This window comes from Vombatus ursinus, unplaced genomic scaffold, assembly GCF_900497805.2.
Source record: "Vombatus ursinus unplaced genomic scaffold, bare-nosed wombat genome assembly UNPS02014807.1, whole genome shotgun sequence".
Taxonomy (NCBI): domain Eukaryota; kingdom Metazoa; phylum Chordata; class Mammalia; order Diprotodontia; family Vombatidae; genus Vombatus; species Vombatus ursinus.
The window spans coordinates 873,270-890,316 of NW_020954585.1; the positions used below are offsets into that span (position 1 = coordinate 873,270).

The following is a 17,047-nucleotide window of genomic DNA, read 5'->3' on the forward strand; positions in this document are numbered from 1 at the left end:
ATAAAACACAAATTCTTTTGCCTCCCATTTAAAGTCCCTCACAATCTGGCTCCAGCCTTTCCTTCCAGGCTGTTTACTCCTTCTTACTGCTCCAGCCCTCCTAATCTCCTTTTGTGTATCTTTGCACCTGTCTGTCATCAAGGCTTTCACTCCTCACTTAAGCCTCTTAGAATACCCTAGTTCATCTCAGGGCTCAGTTCAAATGCTACCTCCTTCAAGAGGCCTTTCTTTTCTTTTGTTTAAACAGTATTTTTTTTTTCAATGATATGTAAAGGCAATTTTTAGCATTCATTTTTACAAGCCTTTGAGTTCCAAATTTTTCTCCCTCCCTTCCCCTCTTCCTAAAAAGGCAAGAAATTTGATATAGGTCATATATGTGCAGACATGTAAAATATATTTCCATATTAGTCACAGTTGTGAAAGAAGAAACAGACCAAAAGGAAAGGACCAAAAAAAAAATAAAGTAAGTGAAAATAGTATGCTTCTATCTGCATTCAGGCTCTATGGTTCTTTCTCTGGATGTGGACAGCATTTTCCCCCGGAAGTCTTTTATAATTGTCTTGGACCATTGTATTGCTGAGAAGAGCTAAGTTATTCATAGTTGATCTCAATACAATGTTGCTGTTACTGCATACAAAATTTTCCTGGTTCTGCTCATTTCGCTTTTCATCAGTTCATACAAGTCTTTCCAGATTTTTCTGAAATCCGCCTGCTTATCATTTCTTATTGCAAAATAGTATTCTGTTACATTCATATACCACAACTTGTTCAGCCATTCCCCAGTTGATGGGCTTCCCCTCAATTTCCAATTCTTGGACACCACAAAAAGAGCTGCTATAAATATTTCTGTACGTGTGGGTTTTTTCCTCTTTTTTATGACCTCTTTAGGATACAGACTAGTAGCGGTATTGGTGATCAAAGTGTATGCACAGTTTTATAGTCCTTAGGGCATAGTTCCAAATTGCTCTCCAGAATGGTTGGATCAGTTCACAATTCCACCAACAATGCATCCTCTCCAATGTTTAGCATTTTCCTTTTCTGGAATATTAGCCAATATAATAGGTGTTAGGTGCTACCTCAGGGTTGTTTTAATGTGCATTTCTCTAATCAATAATGATTTAGAGTATTTCTTCATATGACTAGAGATAGCTTTAATTTCTTCATCTGAAAGTTGCCTGCTGTTCATATACTTTGACCATTTATCAATTGGGTAATAGCCTATATTTCAAGAGGACTTTATTCCAGCAGGATCTTCTCAGCCTTCTTCCCCTTTCCCCCCACTCCTACTTCATATTTATTCTGTATGTATCTTTGAGCATGTTCTGTCTTCCTAGTTGGACAGTAATAAACTCCTAGAGGGCACGGATAAATAAAACAATTATTGCTGCCCCAAATTAAAATTGGGAAGCTAAGGGTTTCACCCACCTTCTACAGGAAACCCTTCTCAATCCCTCTTGATTCTAGTTCCTTCTCTCATAATTATTTCCCATTTATCCTGTACATAGCTTACTTCGCGTTTGCTTGTTGTCTCCCCCCTTAGAGCGTTAGCTCCTTGAGGGCAGAGACTGTCTTTTGCCTCATTTGCCCTAACACTAAGCACAGTGACACACAGTAGGCACTTAATAAATGTAATTACACAAAGAAAGGTAAAAGGGTTGGGGGCAGGGAGGATGGGGGAAAGGGGTGAGAATGACTAGTTGTAGGGTATGTTGCAGAAAAAATTTTCTTGAGTTTGGGTTGAACTATTTGGCCGCTGAGTCCCTTTCAGCTCTGAAATTCTAGGCCTTTATAACCTTTTTGTCTTTATATCTCCAGTGCACACTACAAGGCTTGGCCCAAAGAAGCAGGCCACTAATAAATGCTTGTGGGTTGACTGCCAAAATCGGTCCACCTCTATGTGCCAGGAAATTTGTGTGTGCTAGGCAATGAGGAATCAAATAAAGTCACAAAAGAGGTGCCTGCCCTCAGGAAGCTCACATTCTAATGGGGGAGGGGGACACAACATGCTAAAAGTTGTCACATATGTCATATAGTTTAAATGGAACAAACTCTCACAGAGAAGGCACCGGGGATGGGAGTGGGTAGTAACCCAGATGGAGAAGTGGGATCATATCTTCCATTTGGGGCTAGGAATCGCGAAGAGCGAAGTTCAAATCTCACTTTAGATACTTAGTAGGTATGTCACCGACCCAGAACAGGTCACAAAACCTCTGAGCCTCAGCTTCCTCACCTAGAAGATGAGGGGGGTGGACTAGATGGCCTCTAAATCTAAGATCCAACGAACTGCTCTCGAAACCCGCGGAAGACCCCGCACGCCGGCCCAACAGCTCCCCAGAATTAAAAAATAACAATAACGATCATTGTTGGGGGAGGGGAGGGAGGCGAAGGGGGCGGGGCCTGAAGAAGGCGGGGACAGTCAGCAGGCATCGATTGGCCCTGCTCGATCATCTCCGCGCTCCGCTGAGGCTGCCTGCCTGGCCGCTAACGGCTCGGCGCTCCGCTGCGGGTGTGACGGGCTCCCGGCCCGTGCTTAGAGGCCTGCGATCACGATGTCCACCGCCATGAACTTCGGGACCAAGAGCTTCCAGCCCCGGCCCCCAGAGAAGGGCAGCTTCCCGTTGGACCATTTCGGTGAGCAGCGGCCCTTGTGGCCAGCTGCCGCCGGCGAGGGGAGCGGGTGTGGCGGGGGAAGGAGGGATCTGTGGAGCGAGAGGGGGACTTCTGGGGGGCTGGCGGGGAGGGGGCGTGAGCGTGAGGAGCCCCTCCCTCCGGCCCGGCCTCTGCTCCCCTCCCCCTTCCGCTCCTTCCCCCCGTCCCCCTCCCCCACTCCTATCTCCTCCCTCTTCTCATCCTTTCCTCCTCCCCTCTTTTTGTCCCTTTCCTTCCCCTGCCCCCTCCCCTCTTCCCTCCCTCCTCCCCGTGTCTCTGCACCCCTCCCCTCTTCCACTTTTCCCCCTCCTCCCCCCCATATCTCTGCCCCTCCCCCTTTGCCTCCCTAGGCTCCCTCCTCTCTCCCTTCCCTCTGCCCCCTTCTCTTCCCAGACTCCCCGCCCTCTCCTCCTATTCCCCTCTCTCATCTCCCTCCTGCCTCTTCTCTCCCCTCTTTTCCCCTTCCCTGTCCCCCTGCCCCTTTCCTCATCTTTCCTCTCACCCTGGCTCCCTCCCCTCCTCTGTCCCTCTCCTCTTTTTCCCTTCCCCCATTCCCCTCAATCCCATACCCTCGCCTGTAGCCCCGCCTCCTTTCCCTCCTGTCTCCTCTTCTCTCTCCCCTTTCTCCTATTCCCCTCCACTGTACCCTTTTCCTTTCTTCCTCTTCTCTCCCTTTCTGTCTATTCCTCTTTCTCCTTCCTCCTACCCACCTTTCTCTCCCTTCCTCCTTCCTCTTCCCTCCTTTCTCCTACTTTTCTTCTCCTTCCCTCCCTTCTCTTCTGACCTCCCTCCCCCCTTCCTCCACTTCCCCATCCTTGCACATTCTCCCTTCCACCTCCTATCTCTTCCCTTCCTTCTTCCTCTTTGCTCTCCCCTCTTCTCTTCACTTACTTTTTCCTATCCCCTTTCCCCTTCTTCTGTTCCCTCTATTCTCTCAGTTCCATTTTTCCCCCTCTCTTTCCTTCTACTTTTTTCCTCCCTCCTCTCTCCCCTCCTCTCCTTTTACTTCTCTCCTTCTGGCCCTTCCCCCCCTCCCCTTCTCCCTTTCCCTTCCCTTCCTTCTTCTTCCTCTTCTCCTTCTGACCTCCCTCTCCCCTTCCCTTTTTTTTCCTCTCCCCTCCTGACCCTTAATGCCCCTAAGCCTTCCTGAGCCCTGGCAAGAGGTGTCCCACTGAAGCTAAGCTACTGCTTAACAACAACCTCATCCCACCCACCCATCTCTTTGAGGATGCTTCTTTATGCATTTGAGAAGGGGAAAAAAAAGTCTCTGATAGAAACTGGGCTTGTTCTGTTCCCTTTCCCCTTACCCACTGCCATACACCCTTGGGATGTGGGTGAGATGGTTGGATTTGGGATGAGGAGTCCTAGATTCATATCCAAGCCTTGGCACTTTCTCTGTGACCTTGAACAGGTTACTTAACCCCTCTAGGCCTCTGTCCTCCTCTTTCAATGAGGAGATTCAACTAGATGGCCTCTTCATCCCTCTTAAATCTGTGCTTCACCTCATTCCCCAAAGGGCGTAGTGGGAACAAGTCCTGAGACCAACTGAAGGAATGAATGTCTGGAAGGTGCTGTCTTTTTCAGCTCTGTGCCAGGCTGGGGCTGGGGAACACAAAAAATACCAACCCCCAGCTAGTGCTGGAGCATGGTCCTGTTGAGAGGCCAACCCTATACCACCCAGCGTGCTTCTTCAGGGAGTAAAGTGATTTACATCCTGTTTAATTTTCAGCTACATCTTTGGCCATTGTTATCTTGCCATAATTTTGTTTCTTACCCATTCCCAAAGGTTGATTGGCTTAAAATGAGCAGCTGTAAAGGTGATTGGAAGATATTCCACCCAAGGACAGTGTAAGAAAAATATTTAGGCTTTCTTCTCCCTTAATGCAGTGAGGAGTAGTTAACAATTTAAATGCCTGATGCTTTTTATATCCTTTTTTTTTCCACATCCAGTTTTTAATATTAAGTGCATTGGAACAGTATATCCCAAACTGTTTTGTCCAGAGAATACTTTTGGATTCACAGTATGTTAACAAAACCCATAAATGTCTTCAGGAGTCCTTAGATAGATAAGGGGGAGTTGGAAAAATCTTGGATTAAAATAGGTTTCATTTTTTCTCTCTTAATGATAGTTATAAGTAATTTTCACACAAACAATTTTATATTTAATGGTTTAGGGAAGTGTCACCCATGTATGTCACTATATGCTCCTGGAATCCCTGTTCCCATTGCTACATAAGCCAGAGTTCCACAGTTTACAAATGCTGCTTTAGAAGATTATGAAGAAGATGCAATCAGTGAATCTTTTGACAACACACTTTACAAACTTGTGTAATTATATAATGAGAAAAATACAGGGTGTTCAAAAGTTTTAGTACACTAAGACTTTGGGGATGCCCTGTATAGCAAGTATTTATGATAGGTTGTTAATGCTTTTGTGATTTTACCAAAATTTCAGCTTTAAGATAGACAGGGATTATCTTCCATTTTAAAGGCAACATTCTTTCCTTAGATGATAGACTTTTTTCTCTTATATAATTAGGAAGGTAGACATCTGTCCTTGTCATGAAGATACCATGATGACATATATCTTGGTGCAAATATTATATACATAAACCATACTTTAAATATCTGCTTATAGTTACTTTTAAAGTCTTTTCCTCTGAACAGAAAAGGGAAAATACACACTGTCTGCAGTTCCTTTAAAAAGAACTTTGTTCATTTTGTTACCTCATAGTTAGGCCAAAAATATAGGGGGAGAAAAACAGGTTTAAAAAGCCTGACCCATAATTTTCTGAATCTTGGTGTTAGAAGTGCTATGCTTTAAAATGGTGTACAGCTGGAAAGTGTTTGTTGAAGTAAAGAATAGAATGAGCAGGAATTTGATTTAATAAGCCGACTTGAGTGAGTAATTCAGACTAACAAAAAAAATTTTTTTAACTACTAAATCCATCCTAGAAAAATAAACGGCCAAACTTCCCTTCAAGAAGTACTTTGAAACTTTGATACTTACATGGAACGGTGATTTGGGTCTTCCAGCTATGCAGATAGTAGCCCATTCCTCCTGACCCATCTCTTGTCCTTTGTTCTCCTGTATACATACTCATGGGACAAAAATATGAATTCAGCACGCAGAGGACCTTAAGAACAGCTAATATAATGTATTAAGGTCTCTAAAGATGGATTTTTAGCATTTTCAGCAAGTATTTTGAGGATACAGGTAGTAAAATAATTATTATTTAGAGCATTGGCAGAAATGGAAAATTTTTTTAGTCAAGAATCTCTTAGGTTGGATTAGGAAAGAATTTGCATAAACTAGTACAAACTTTTAATACTTAGCAATTTTTTTCAAGTTCTTCAAGATTAAATTTAATAAAAATAGAATAGGAAAATCAAATTTATGAAGTCCTTGTACAGTTTATTGGACAGTTATCAGAAATTTTTGTATGAGTATCTTGTTTTAAGAATATGAATATTTTAATAAATGTTACCATAAATTTATATATAAATCAGATAATTCAAATATGTACTAAGGCTTAGTATTTAATAAAACTTGCTGTGAATCATTTTATAATGCAAACAGCCTCCACTTTATCAGGAGTTTTTCATATTGGTTTCTTTAAAGTAGGGACATGCCTGTCTTTTCCTTTTGGCTTTGCTTCATTTTGTGATATTTACTCCTTTTTTGTGAATAGTCTTTACAAGTGTCATAATTGCCCAGAATACATACCAAATCTTTGAACAGACTTCTAGTCATTTTTATGTTGACTGAATTCTGTGATTTCCTGCCCAGAAATGGTAATTATATTAGGAGAATTGAGTTCTTTGGAGAAATGGCATACACATAATTATTTTTGCTAATTATAAATAATTACAACTCATAGGACAGTGGCTTTGAATGAAAAATGAAGTCTTCGACTATACTTAGTACAAGCTTTAAAAATGTTACCAAAATATACATGTTTGTGACTAGAGTTCTAATCCAATAATGGGTGGGTGTGAATAGAATTTTAATCTCAACAAATATATTTGTAAGTAATTTTTTCAGCATTATGTATGTTTATTCCTGAGGGAAGTTTTTCACAAGGAATGATTTCATTTTATAGTGACAGGTTTTCATTTTTTAAAAGAATTTTTTTTTTATTCTAGGTGAATGTAAAGCTTTTAAAGAAAAATTCATGAAGTGTCTTCGTGATAATAATTTTGAAAATACTTTGTGCAGAAATGAATCAAAAGAATATTTAGAATGCCGAATGGAGAGGCAAGTACATGTCAACTTTTAACATCTCTGCACATGGTCATTTTTTTCTGGAAGTTCATTGCAGTGAGCCTAATCCAGGCCTTTGGCATAACCACAGTATTCCACAGCTATAGAATGGTTTGCCCATGAAATTGAGGATTATCGTAATAAATGGTACTAAAGGATACTTAACAATCCTGAGACCATTTTATTGAATGATAGAATTATGTGGGGTTTGGGGTTGCATTCCTTTATTGTGTTTGCTTTCCAAACTTGGACAGTGTTATTAACTAGTCGTTCAGGTTTTTAAATTGTCCTTTTTTAAAAAACGCTGACAGCACAGAAAGATTTGAAAATTGTGGGTACAGAATTTCTGTCTTATTCCCAGACTGTAAAAATACACATTCCATTGTTTTGATCTACTGAGAGTTAGGGCTATTTAGTATGTGAAGAAGACAGTAGCTTATTTTAAGAGAGATGAAAGATGAGAGATTCTGTCTGTCTTGACCAAAATGCTCTAGAACTTGCTTTTAAAACAAACCTCCCATCCAAAGATGATCCTTAGAGATTTAACTTAAAATAGGAGCTACTTTTAGGCTCTCTAAAGTGAAGAAGAAAAGTATGTAGCTACTAACTATAATAGCTAGTTTAAAAAAAAAACAACACTTAGTTCTGCTTTTTAACGGAAGCTGAGCCCATCATTAGCTCCTTGAAGAATTCAGCCTTCAAACTTGGTTGTCTCTGCCAGTGACAGCTTGATATAAGCCAATCCATTGTAAACCCTATTTTTCAGGTTCCCATGACAAACTCAGAAATTTCCTTTAGGGCTAAAATACATTGTAGTTCTCTTCAGGCCCCACACAGAAATGTTTGAAAGAAATGTCAACAAAACAGTTCAAGACTTTTAGGTGATGTTAGAAGTTGGAAGATCCTTTAAAATGGTTTTGTTTTTGTACTTTAAACTTTCTGTAGATTTTAGTGCTCAAGATGAACAAAAGAATCTGAATCTGAAAAGATCTGGCTTAATAATGCATACATAAATAATTAAAAGTGTATTAACTGTCATGTAAATGTCTTAAATTTTGCTGCTGTTCCTAAAAATAACATGTTTTTGGTTGAAGCTGCATTTTTTTGTTGTTATTTTTATATATATACACAACATAGATAAATTTCCAGTATAGACTTTCATTACTGCCTCAGAGATTATGCTGGATCTCACAGTCATCTGCTTGCCTGTGGAAATAGTACAGAGGGTCCTCCTCATTTCCTGAAGTCATTTGCTCTTAGGAATAACCTAAAGTTTATAGTGGGAAGATCCATTCCCCCAGTGCAGTGGTAGGTTCCCTGCTGTGCTTTTCTATGTTTCCTAGTCAGTGTAGGAACATTGAACTTGGCATTAGAAGACGTGCGTTGTAGCCCAGGCTCTAACCAAGTCACTTCATCTCTCTCATCTGTAATATGGAGATGATGTTTGTATCACGTATCTCCACAAAGTTGTTATGAGAAAAGCTCTTTGCAAACTATAAAGTTACTATATGTAAGGTAAACTCATAATAGGTCGGGGGTTTTTTCCCTCAAGTCAGCCAGTAACTACTAATGGGTGATTAAAGAAAATGCTAGCCAGTTGAGTGGATTTGACTTACATGCCTGCTTTATTCTTGTCTTTTTTTTTTTTTAGTGAGGCATTTGGGGTTAAGTGACTTGAGTATTATGTGTCTGAGGTCAGATTTGAACTCCGGTCCTCCTGACTCCAGGTCCAGTGCTCTATCTACTGCGCCACCTAGCTGCCCCTATTCTTGTCATTTTCAAATGGAAGTTTAAAAATTATGTAGCTTCTGAAGCATGACACCACAGCAACCATATGAAAATTTTTTAAATCAGTTATTTGGCTTTTTTATCCATTTGTGCTAAGTAGTTTAATTTGTTATCTGTGATCTTATGATTTAATTCATTTTTTTCCCACTGGATCACCTGAATTGTTAAAGTTGCTTCATTGAGAACTCATGCCATGCTACTTTGGATCGGGGAACTAGGCTCTCCTAACTTCTTATCTTATTGCATACATAGAAACCATGTTATAAAGAAGTTAATTGCAGAGTCCTTTCTCATAGGAGCGATGTTAAAATGAGGGACAGTGTTCCTCACCAAGAATTGTAGCTTACATTCACACAGACTGATTGATGTTTTACTTACATGGACAGTCTCAGAAACTAGTACTGGGGTTCTAATCTCCATTTTTGCACATGAGGCTGAGAGACATTATAGTGGCTTGTCTTGGATCACAAAGCTAAGTCCCAAAGAGATGAGACTTAGACCCAGGGCTTCAGACTATGCTCTATATGTCCACAATTATAAATCTCTATGATCATTTAAAAGAAATTTATGCTACAATTTCGGTGGTACAGGAGAGCACCTGACTGAAAGTCAGGAGATCTAGGTTTGAATACTGACCTGAGTACTTATGAACTGTGTGACCCTGGGCAAATTGTTTCACTTTTGAGAACCTGTTTTCTCATCTGTTAAGTAGGACTGATAATGCTTATACTGCCTTCCTCAAAGTTTTGTTATGAGGAAAGTGCTTTGTAAACTTTAAAGCGTCACATAAATGTGTATTGTTAATATAAATGTATTAAACACATTAAATATACCGGGGCTCTGAAGTGCCGTCTCTAGATGTAGTTACTCTTCGAAACTTCTAGGATCCATGATTTCATTGGTATGGGTACTGTTGACAACCAAACAAATCATAACCCCTTTATGTTTTAGTGAACAGTCCTATAGAATTGCTACAGCCAAAAAAAAAATTATCTTATTAGTGAGGCCTTCTGAGGTTAGTTGTACTGTCCTTGTACAAAAGACTGTGGCTGAGCCTGTACTTAAACCTTAGCACAAGGCCTGGTATATCGTAGGCACTTAGTAAATGTTTATTGACTAAATTGGCTGGCTTTTCTAGCTTGGTAGAAATTTTAAATATGGGCAGCTAAGTGGTACAGTGGATAGAGCACCAGGCCTGAAATCAGGAGGACTTGAGTTCAAATCTGGCCCCAGACACTTCCTTAGGCAAGTCACTTAATCCTATTTGCCTCAGTTTCCTTATCTGTAAAAATGAACTGGAGAAGGAAATGGCAAACCACTCCAGTATTTCTGCCAAGAAAACCCCAGATAAGGTTGTGAAGAGTCAGACATGACTAAAAAGCAACTCAACAACAAAAATTGATAACTTTGATTTCTTCTTCTGAAAACTGCCTTTCACATCCTTTGAACATTTATCAATTGGGGAATGCTCTTGTTTTTGTAAATCAGCCTCAATTCTGAAACATCTTTGAAGTCCAGCTCCTCATCTGTGTTCCCACTACCACCACCTTGTACATCTGCAGTAGTGTTCTTAGAGGTTTTCTCTTCTAACTTTTCTCCCATTCCATGTCATTTTTGTTCTGGCACCAAAATAATCTTATATAGATCCTGTCATGCCTCTCTTCTACCCCAGATTTTTAGTGGCTCATATTATCTGTCAAGTTCAAATTCCTCTGCCTGGTATCAAGGACCTCCACAAGCTGGCACCATCTTCTCCACATCTCTGTTATTCTTAGTCCAGACTGGGGAACTCTCTTTACCCTTAGACAAACACAATGCTGTCATTCTGCCGTGCCTTGCTTATGCTGTTCTCTCTCCCTGAATGTCTTTTTTTCTTCTTTATCTGTTTAACTTATATTCATCCATTAAAGCCCAGTTCATCGTCACTCCAGGCAGCCTTGCCTGATCTCCCCATTTTGTCACAACCTTCCGTGGTAGATATCCTATAGTACTTTATCAATTTTCTAAGACATTTTATTTCAAATTATAACTATCTGTGTGTCTTATCCCCTAGTGAACGGTGTGCTCCCTGAGGCTTAGAGTCAGGAGTGCCCTGAGTCCCTCTCCCAACTATGACACTAACTGCATGACTGTGGCCAAGTCACTTACCTTTCTATGCCTTGTCTTCCTCAGCTGTCATAATTGTAATGCCTGCAGTATCTACTTAACAGTGTTGGCTCAAATTAGATAATGTATATAAAGCGCTTTGCCATGTTAAAATACTGTATAAATGTTAGCTATTTATCATAGTATCTAAACTTCATGTCTTCCCCAGTTGCCTAATGGAGTTCTTAATATTATGAGCTTAGGAAATCTAAATCCAGTGAATTTAGAGCTGTACTAAAAAACATTTTTTTGAAGTCTTCAGTAAGGACTAAAGATGTGAGGATTTGGAAAGGAGTTGTAAATCTAGTCTTCTCATTCACCTTTTTTTTTCCATTTGTTTTCAATCCTGCTCCTACCCCCCCCCCCCCCAGTTTCCACCTCAAAATCACACACAACATGGGGGAGAGGGAACTAGTACATTTATGAGGGTAGGCCCATCCTTTTCTTTAGTGGACATATTATGTGAATAGGAACCTCAGGACTTTTAGTACCAGCTGCCAATATCTCATCATCCCCTCTTCCCACCCCACCGCAAGCTTTCCTGAACCTCTACTATGTAGCAGCAACATGGGTCACACAGTGAATGAACTGGTAAAGCCCAGGGGAAGGGAAAGACAAAGCAGTAAAAGGGATTGTCAGACATCTGCCTTTAAGCAATTTAATTTTATTTTAGCTTCTACTAATTTAACCTTCATTTAACCTTAGTTTCAGTTTTCTTGTGTCCTTAACAGTGGTGTCAAGTAGTATGGCAATGATCTTAGGTTTCAAAATCCTTTTGATGATGGGAAGAACTGCATGAATGCTAAAGAATCCTAAGATTTCGAGCTGGAAGGCCCATGGAGATCCATCATCTCCTCTAATCCTCCTTTTACAGATGGAGACCTGGGCCTCAGGAGGTAGTAAGGGTCAGCTGATAAGGAGGGCAGGGATTCCAACTAAGGGTTTGCTCCTTCCACTACCTCATGCTGCCTCCAGATTTTCATTTAATATTGAATTTAAAGCTACCTAGGCATTCGTTGTGTTAAGCAAGCATCTGACACAGATATTTGAATAAATCCTCTTACTTCACTAGGCCATTCTTGTAACTTCTTTGAAGAGGCATACAACACAGTAATTTCTATGTTTGAGGAGTTGAGCTACTATTTTTGCAGAGTAAATCAGAATTATAAACCAAGGTCATAGAATTATAGACTCAGGGCTGAAAGGGACCTCAGAAGTCATTATAAACAGTCCCTTTTTTTGTTTGTTTGTTCATTTGTTTTGTTTACAAATAAGGAAACTAGCCCACAGAGATAAAGTTCCTTTCCCAGGTACCATAGCTGGGGTGGCAGAGATGGAGTTTGAACCCCAGTCCTCTGACTCCAGATCTAGCTCTCTCCACTGCACCAACCACCTGTCTCAATTGTTTTTATATTTCCCCTAAAGAACAACAGGGCAGCTAGGTGGCAAAGTGGATAGAATACTGGCCCTGGAGTCAGGAAGAACTGAATTCGAATGTGGCCTCAGACTCTTACTAGCTTTGTGACCCTGGACAAGTCACTTAACTGTTGGCCTCAGTCTCCTCATCTTTAAAAAGAGCTGGAGAAGGAAATGGCAAACCACTCCAGTATCTTTGCCAGGAAAACCCCAAATGGAGTCATGAAGAGTTGGACGTGACTGAAAGAGCTGAACAGCACAAAAAGAATAACAAAGTCACACTTGAGAATCCAGAAACATTCAAAGAAGTCTAGGTAGCTGACTGAAACTACTTGCAAAGTCTCTTAATTTGCCAGATTCCTATAGGTTGAGTAAGATGAAAAGGGAGGAAACATGAGTTTTATTTGGCTGTAACCCAGCATTCATCATTCAGGCCTTAGAAATTATTGAACTACATCCAGCAAATATACACCAATGTAGCACTATATTAGAAAAGTTTTCAAGATGCTTTTTAAAAATCGTTTTCGTTTGTTTCTTAGGCAGCTAATGGCACAAGAATCACTGGAAAAGCTGGGATTTAAAGATCTAATGGATGAAAAATCAGAAGCAAAAAAGAACTTGTAATGGGAGGAAGACAATTGAATTGCTTCTCATAGGAATCCTCTGTAGTGCTACATGTTGTACCTTCTCTCTTTAATTGTTCCCACCATCTGTAAGAGATTAATATTTGACTCTGATTGATATTAAAATCTTACTTAGGAAAGGTGCTTTGTTTGAAGGATTCCCTTTTTTCAATACTTATAACGAAGAGGTAAGAAGAAACCAAAATGATGTTACCATGCATTGCTAATATCAATCCATGGGGTAGAGTGTAATCCTGACATTAACCAAAGTTAGGGGAAAATGTTTACTTTTGTAAAGTAAATTTAACCTTTCAGGGTAATCATTTGGTAAATTATCTCTTTTTAGAAGCTTTCCTAAAAAGTTTATGGGGTTTGGATTTATTGGTTTTTTTGGTTTTTTTGTTTTGGCCAATATGTGAGTTTTTCTTCATTTCAGTTATAGGCCCATAATGTGAAATAAGAATGTTATATGTGATTTGATAAAAATATTTGTAAATACATGGCTTTTATCTTCTGTAAATGTGTAAGTTTTAATAGAGTACAATGAATATTTTTGAGTTAACTAAATGCCTACAAAGTTGTCTATTTTTACAACTGTTATCAAAAAATAAAACTGCTACTCAGCAACAAAATATTTTCTTCACAACTTAGAAATATGTATCTTAACATTTCCTTTTTTTATAAAATTTAAAAAATACAAAAGGAGTGAGAAATATTTTGGCTTCAGATAAATTTGTCTCTTTTTTTCAGGTATTTGCAGATTTTGAGTATGTTTCTAAATAGTTCAGCTTATTGTTCATCAGCCTTTATAAAGTTGGACAAATATTTTAAAACTTGTCTATTTTCCCTTGTTGAAAAGCAGAACATCTGGGATTTCATCAACACAGGCTATCTTTTCATTACCTATAAATCATAGTGTTTTACTTTTTACAGAAACTTCTGTAAATCTTGGTATTTCAGCATTGTTACATTCAAGTTCTCTGTCGACAAAGAACAAAATGTTATAATAGTGATAATATCTTTTCATCTTTTTCCTCACCAGTATATATGAGCATACAGTATGCATCCAACGTATCCATGGCCCTTGATTAATTGCAATATTTTGTGCCATTAATTGATTGGTCTACTTCTAGATGCACCTTCTCTAAGAGTGGGGATTTGGGAATAGACTTAGAATTTGAACAGTTTTAGGCTGGATGAAATATAGCTTCATCTTTGTTTATTCCTCTACCTTTGGTACATACTATACCAGTGGTGAAGGGGAAGGGGATTTGCCGCCTCCCTCCTCACCATGTCAATGAAGCCTTACTGATGGTAGAAGAAGAGAAAAACCCCTCTACCCCTCTCCCACCTCCCTAAACAAAACTGCATAAGAGTTGCAGGAGAAAAGGTGGAAAAGCAATTCTCTCTGAAGATCTGGGCTCTCCTTCCATAGCTGGCTATCTTCTCAACTGGCAAGTGTTAGCCCCAGCAACAGACTGCTTAAAAAGGGGTGTCCTTTCTGCAAAGCTGACTGGCTTCTTGAAACAGAAACAGAAGCTGGCTGATCCTTCAGCCTTCCAATGGCTTTTGACCACATAGTTTTACCCAATGGATAGACACAACAAGTATAATAACTTCTTTGCACTTCACTTTACTATCTGCACAGAGGTTGCTCGGTGTGAATTATTTGAAGTCTTAACACCTTTTAGAAGACACAAAATGGTCCTCTCAAAAACCAAAAGAGTGCATCCTTTATGAGGTGCAGCCTCAGCTACCATAACACTTCATTTTCCCTTACATTCTGCAATTTGATGAAGTTGAATAGTCTTGATCAAAGATTCCCAGATCACATACACATTCAGTTCAATTCAGTTCAGCCATGCACTGTGCTAAGTGCTGGAAATAGAAATAAAAAGACAAACAGTCCCTGCCCTTAAGGAGCTTGCAATCTAATGGGGAAAAACCATGCTCTGAAGAAAGCTGGAGGGAGTAGGGGAGGATCGGGTATCATGTTCCTTGGAATCCAAACCAGGCAAAGCTACTAATGGAGAGTTAGCTGAAAGGTCAAGATCCTTGCCCTCCATAAAGGAAAGCTTTAGGAGAAGTTTGGTGCTCTACCCTCCAGTCAGAGAGGAGGGAAGACTGAGTTGAGGAGGGGCTGAGTATCCAAATGTGTTAATCAGCATGATGATGGGATTTCAGGTGATCTGCTTATTCTGGGTGGGGCATCTTATTCCCTGGGATCTAAACCAAGTGCGGTACTGAAGGAAAGTAGAGACTGTATACAAAGTACAGTAGTAAAATAGAAAATAATGGGGGGGGGCGGTAATAAACTAATGGCTGGGGGGGGTAGGGGGAAGGAATCAGGAATGGTTTCATATAGAAGGCAATGCTTGAGTTGATCTTTTTGTAATTTTAGTTTTCAGCATTCACTTCCACAAGATTCTGAGTTCCAAATTTTCTCCCCATCTCGTCCCTCCCCCGACCCCAAGACAGTGTGCATTCTGAATACCCCTTTCCCTAATCTGCCCTCCTTTCTATGTCCCCCACCCCTTCTCTTATCCCATTCCCCTTCTATTTTCCTGTAGACAGGATAGATTTCTATATTCCATTGCCTGTATATCTTATTTCACGGTTGCATGTGAAAACAGTTTTTTTATTTGGTGAGGCAGTCGGGGTTAAGTGACTTGCCCAGGGTGTCACAGCTAGTGTCAACTGTCTGAGGCCAGATTTGAACTCAGGTCCTTCTGACTCCAAAGCCAGAGCTCTATCCACTGCGACACCTAGCTGCCCCTTGAAAACAATTTTTAACATTTGTTTTTAAAACTTTGGGTTTCAAATTTTCTCCCCTCCTCCCTCCCCACCCACCCTCATTGAGAAGGTAAGCATTGAGTTGATCTTTAAAGGAAACTCAGTACCAAGAGAAGGGAAGTACATTCTAAGCATGGAGGGAAGGGTCTGTGAAAAAGTATAGAAATATGGGAGCTGGAATGGCATATGTGAAACTGTAATAAGGCCAGTTTAGAGGGACCATAGTGTGAAAGGGAGTTAGGTACAGGGTGTCCTAAAAGTCTTAGTGCCATTTTAAGTTTTGGGATACCCTATATAATGATCCTGGAAAAGGTAGATAGGAGCCAGGCCATGAAAGGCCTTAAATGCCAAAAAGGAGATAATTGAGTACTAGAGTAACATAGAAAAACATTTTGGCAGCTCTGTAGAGGAAGAATTGGAGAAGGAAGAGATTGGAGACAGAGAGCAATTGGACTTCAAAATATCTATAGCAGCATTTATGTAGTAGCAACAAAGTAGAAACAAAGGAAATGCCCATCCATTTGAGAATGGCTAAACTGTGGTATATGAAAGTAATGGAATATTGCTGTGCTGTAAGAAACTATGAAAATGAAAAATACAGAAAAGCATGGAGAGACCCTTCTTCCTACTGAATTCTGAGTTCATTAAATTTTCTATCCAAAGCCTCTGTCTCAGATACATCTATGGACGAGCTTTGCCTGTCCAGTTGTATATTGTCTGGACCGCGAGCATTTTTTTAGCCACCTGAGTTTGTCCCTGTATGCAGTGTTAGGTCAACCATTTTGAATGGTGATATATGTTATTGAAGAGGCCCTGTACTATTTTGGGCTTTGATGCAATCAAGATCGAATCATCTGAGAACAGAAATATCTGGAGGATCTCACCTATTGGAAATCCCTCATCATTTGGGCTTTGTGAGGGCCATCTTTCATGACAGGAACAAATAGCTTTCATGATCATATAGAGCAGGGTAGGTTTCAGACCTGAAAGGGGCCTTAGGGGCCATCAAGTTCAACCCTCTCATTTCACTGATGAGGAAACTGAGGAACAGAGAGGTTGTCAGTCACTTAACATTTCTTATGTACCTACTCTATGCACTATACTAAGTGCTAAGGTTAAGTGACTTGCCCAGGGTCACACACCTATTAAGTGTCTTAGGGATACTTGGAGCTTTCTGACTCTTAAGTCTAATGTCTTATCCACTCTACTAGTTGCTTACATATGCTTTATTTAGCATGACACTGGTTAGTTCCTGATATATTAGCTTTTTATTGACGGATTTTTTTTTTGGGTGTGGCAGTTGGGGTTAAATGACTTGCCCAGAGGCACACAGCTAGTGAGTATTATAGTGTCTGAGGCCAGATTTGAA

At 40.1% G+C, this 17,047-nt stretch overlaps 1 protein-coding gene across 1 annotated transcript; it reads left to right on the forward strand.

Moving 5' to 3' along the window:
* The first annotated feature begins 2,477 nt into the window (after positions 1 to 2,477).
* LOC114052335 (cytochrome c oxidase assembly protein COX19) lies at positions 2,478 to 13,405 on the forward strand. The gene is made up of 3 exons (XM_027874888.1): positions 2,478 to 2,631; positions 6,796 to 6,907; positions 12,802 to 13,405. Exons 1-3 carry the CDS (start codon positions 2,550 to 2,552, stop codon positions 12,884 to 12,886), a joined length of 279 nt encoding a protein of 92 aa, XP_027730689.1. The 5' UTR covers positions 2,478 to 2,549; the 3' UTR covers positions 12,887 to 13,405.
* Positions 13,406 to 17,047: the final 3,642 nt, after the last annotated feature.

What these genes read in the sequence shown, in the direction of transcription:
- LOC114052335 (XM_027874888.1), top strand. Translation starts at nt 2,550, where the DNA reads ATGTCCACCGCCATGAACTTCGGGACCAAGAGCTTCCAGCCCCGGCCC. An exon ending in CTTCCCGTTGGACCATTTCG is followed by an intron (nt 2,632 to 6,795) that starts GTGAGCAGCGGC and finishes TTTTTATTCTAG; the next exon opens with GTGAATGTAAAGCTTTTAAA. An exon ending in TTAGAATGCCGAATGGAGAG is followed by an intron (nt 6,908 to 12,801) that starts GCAAGTACATGT and finishes TTTGTTTCTTAG; the next exon opens with GCAGCTAATGGCACAAGAAT.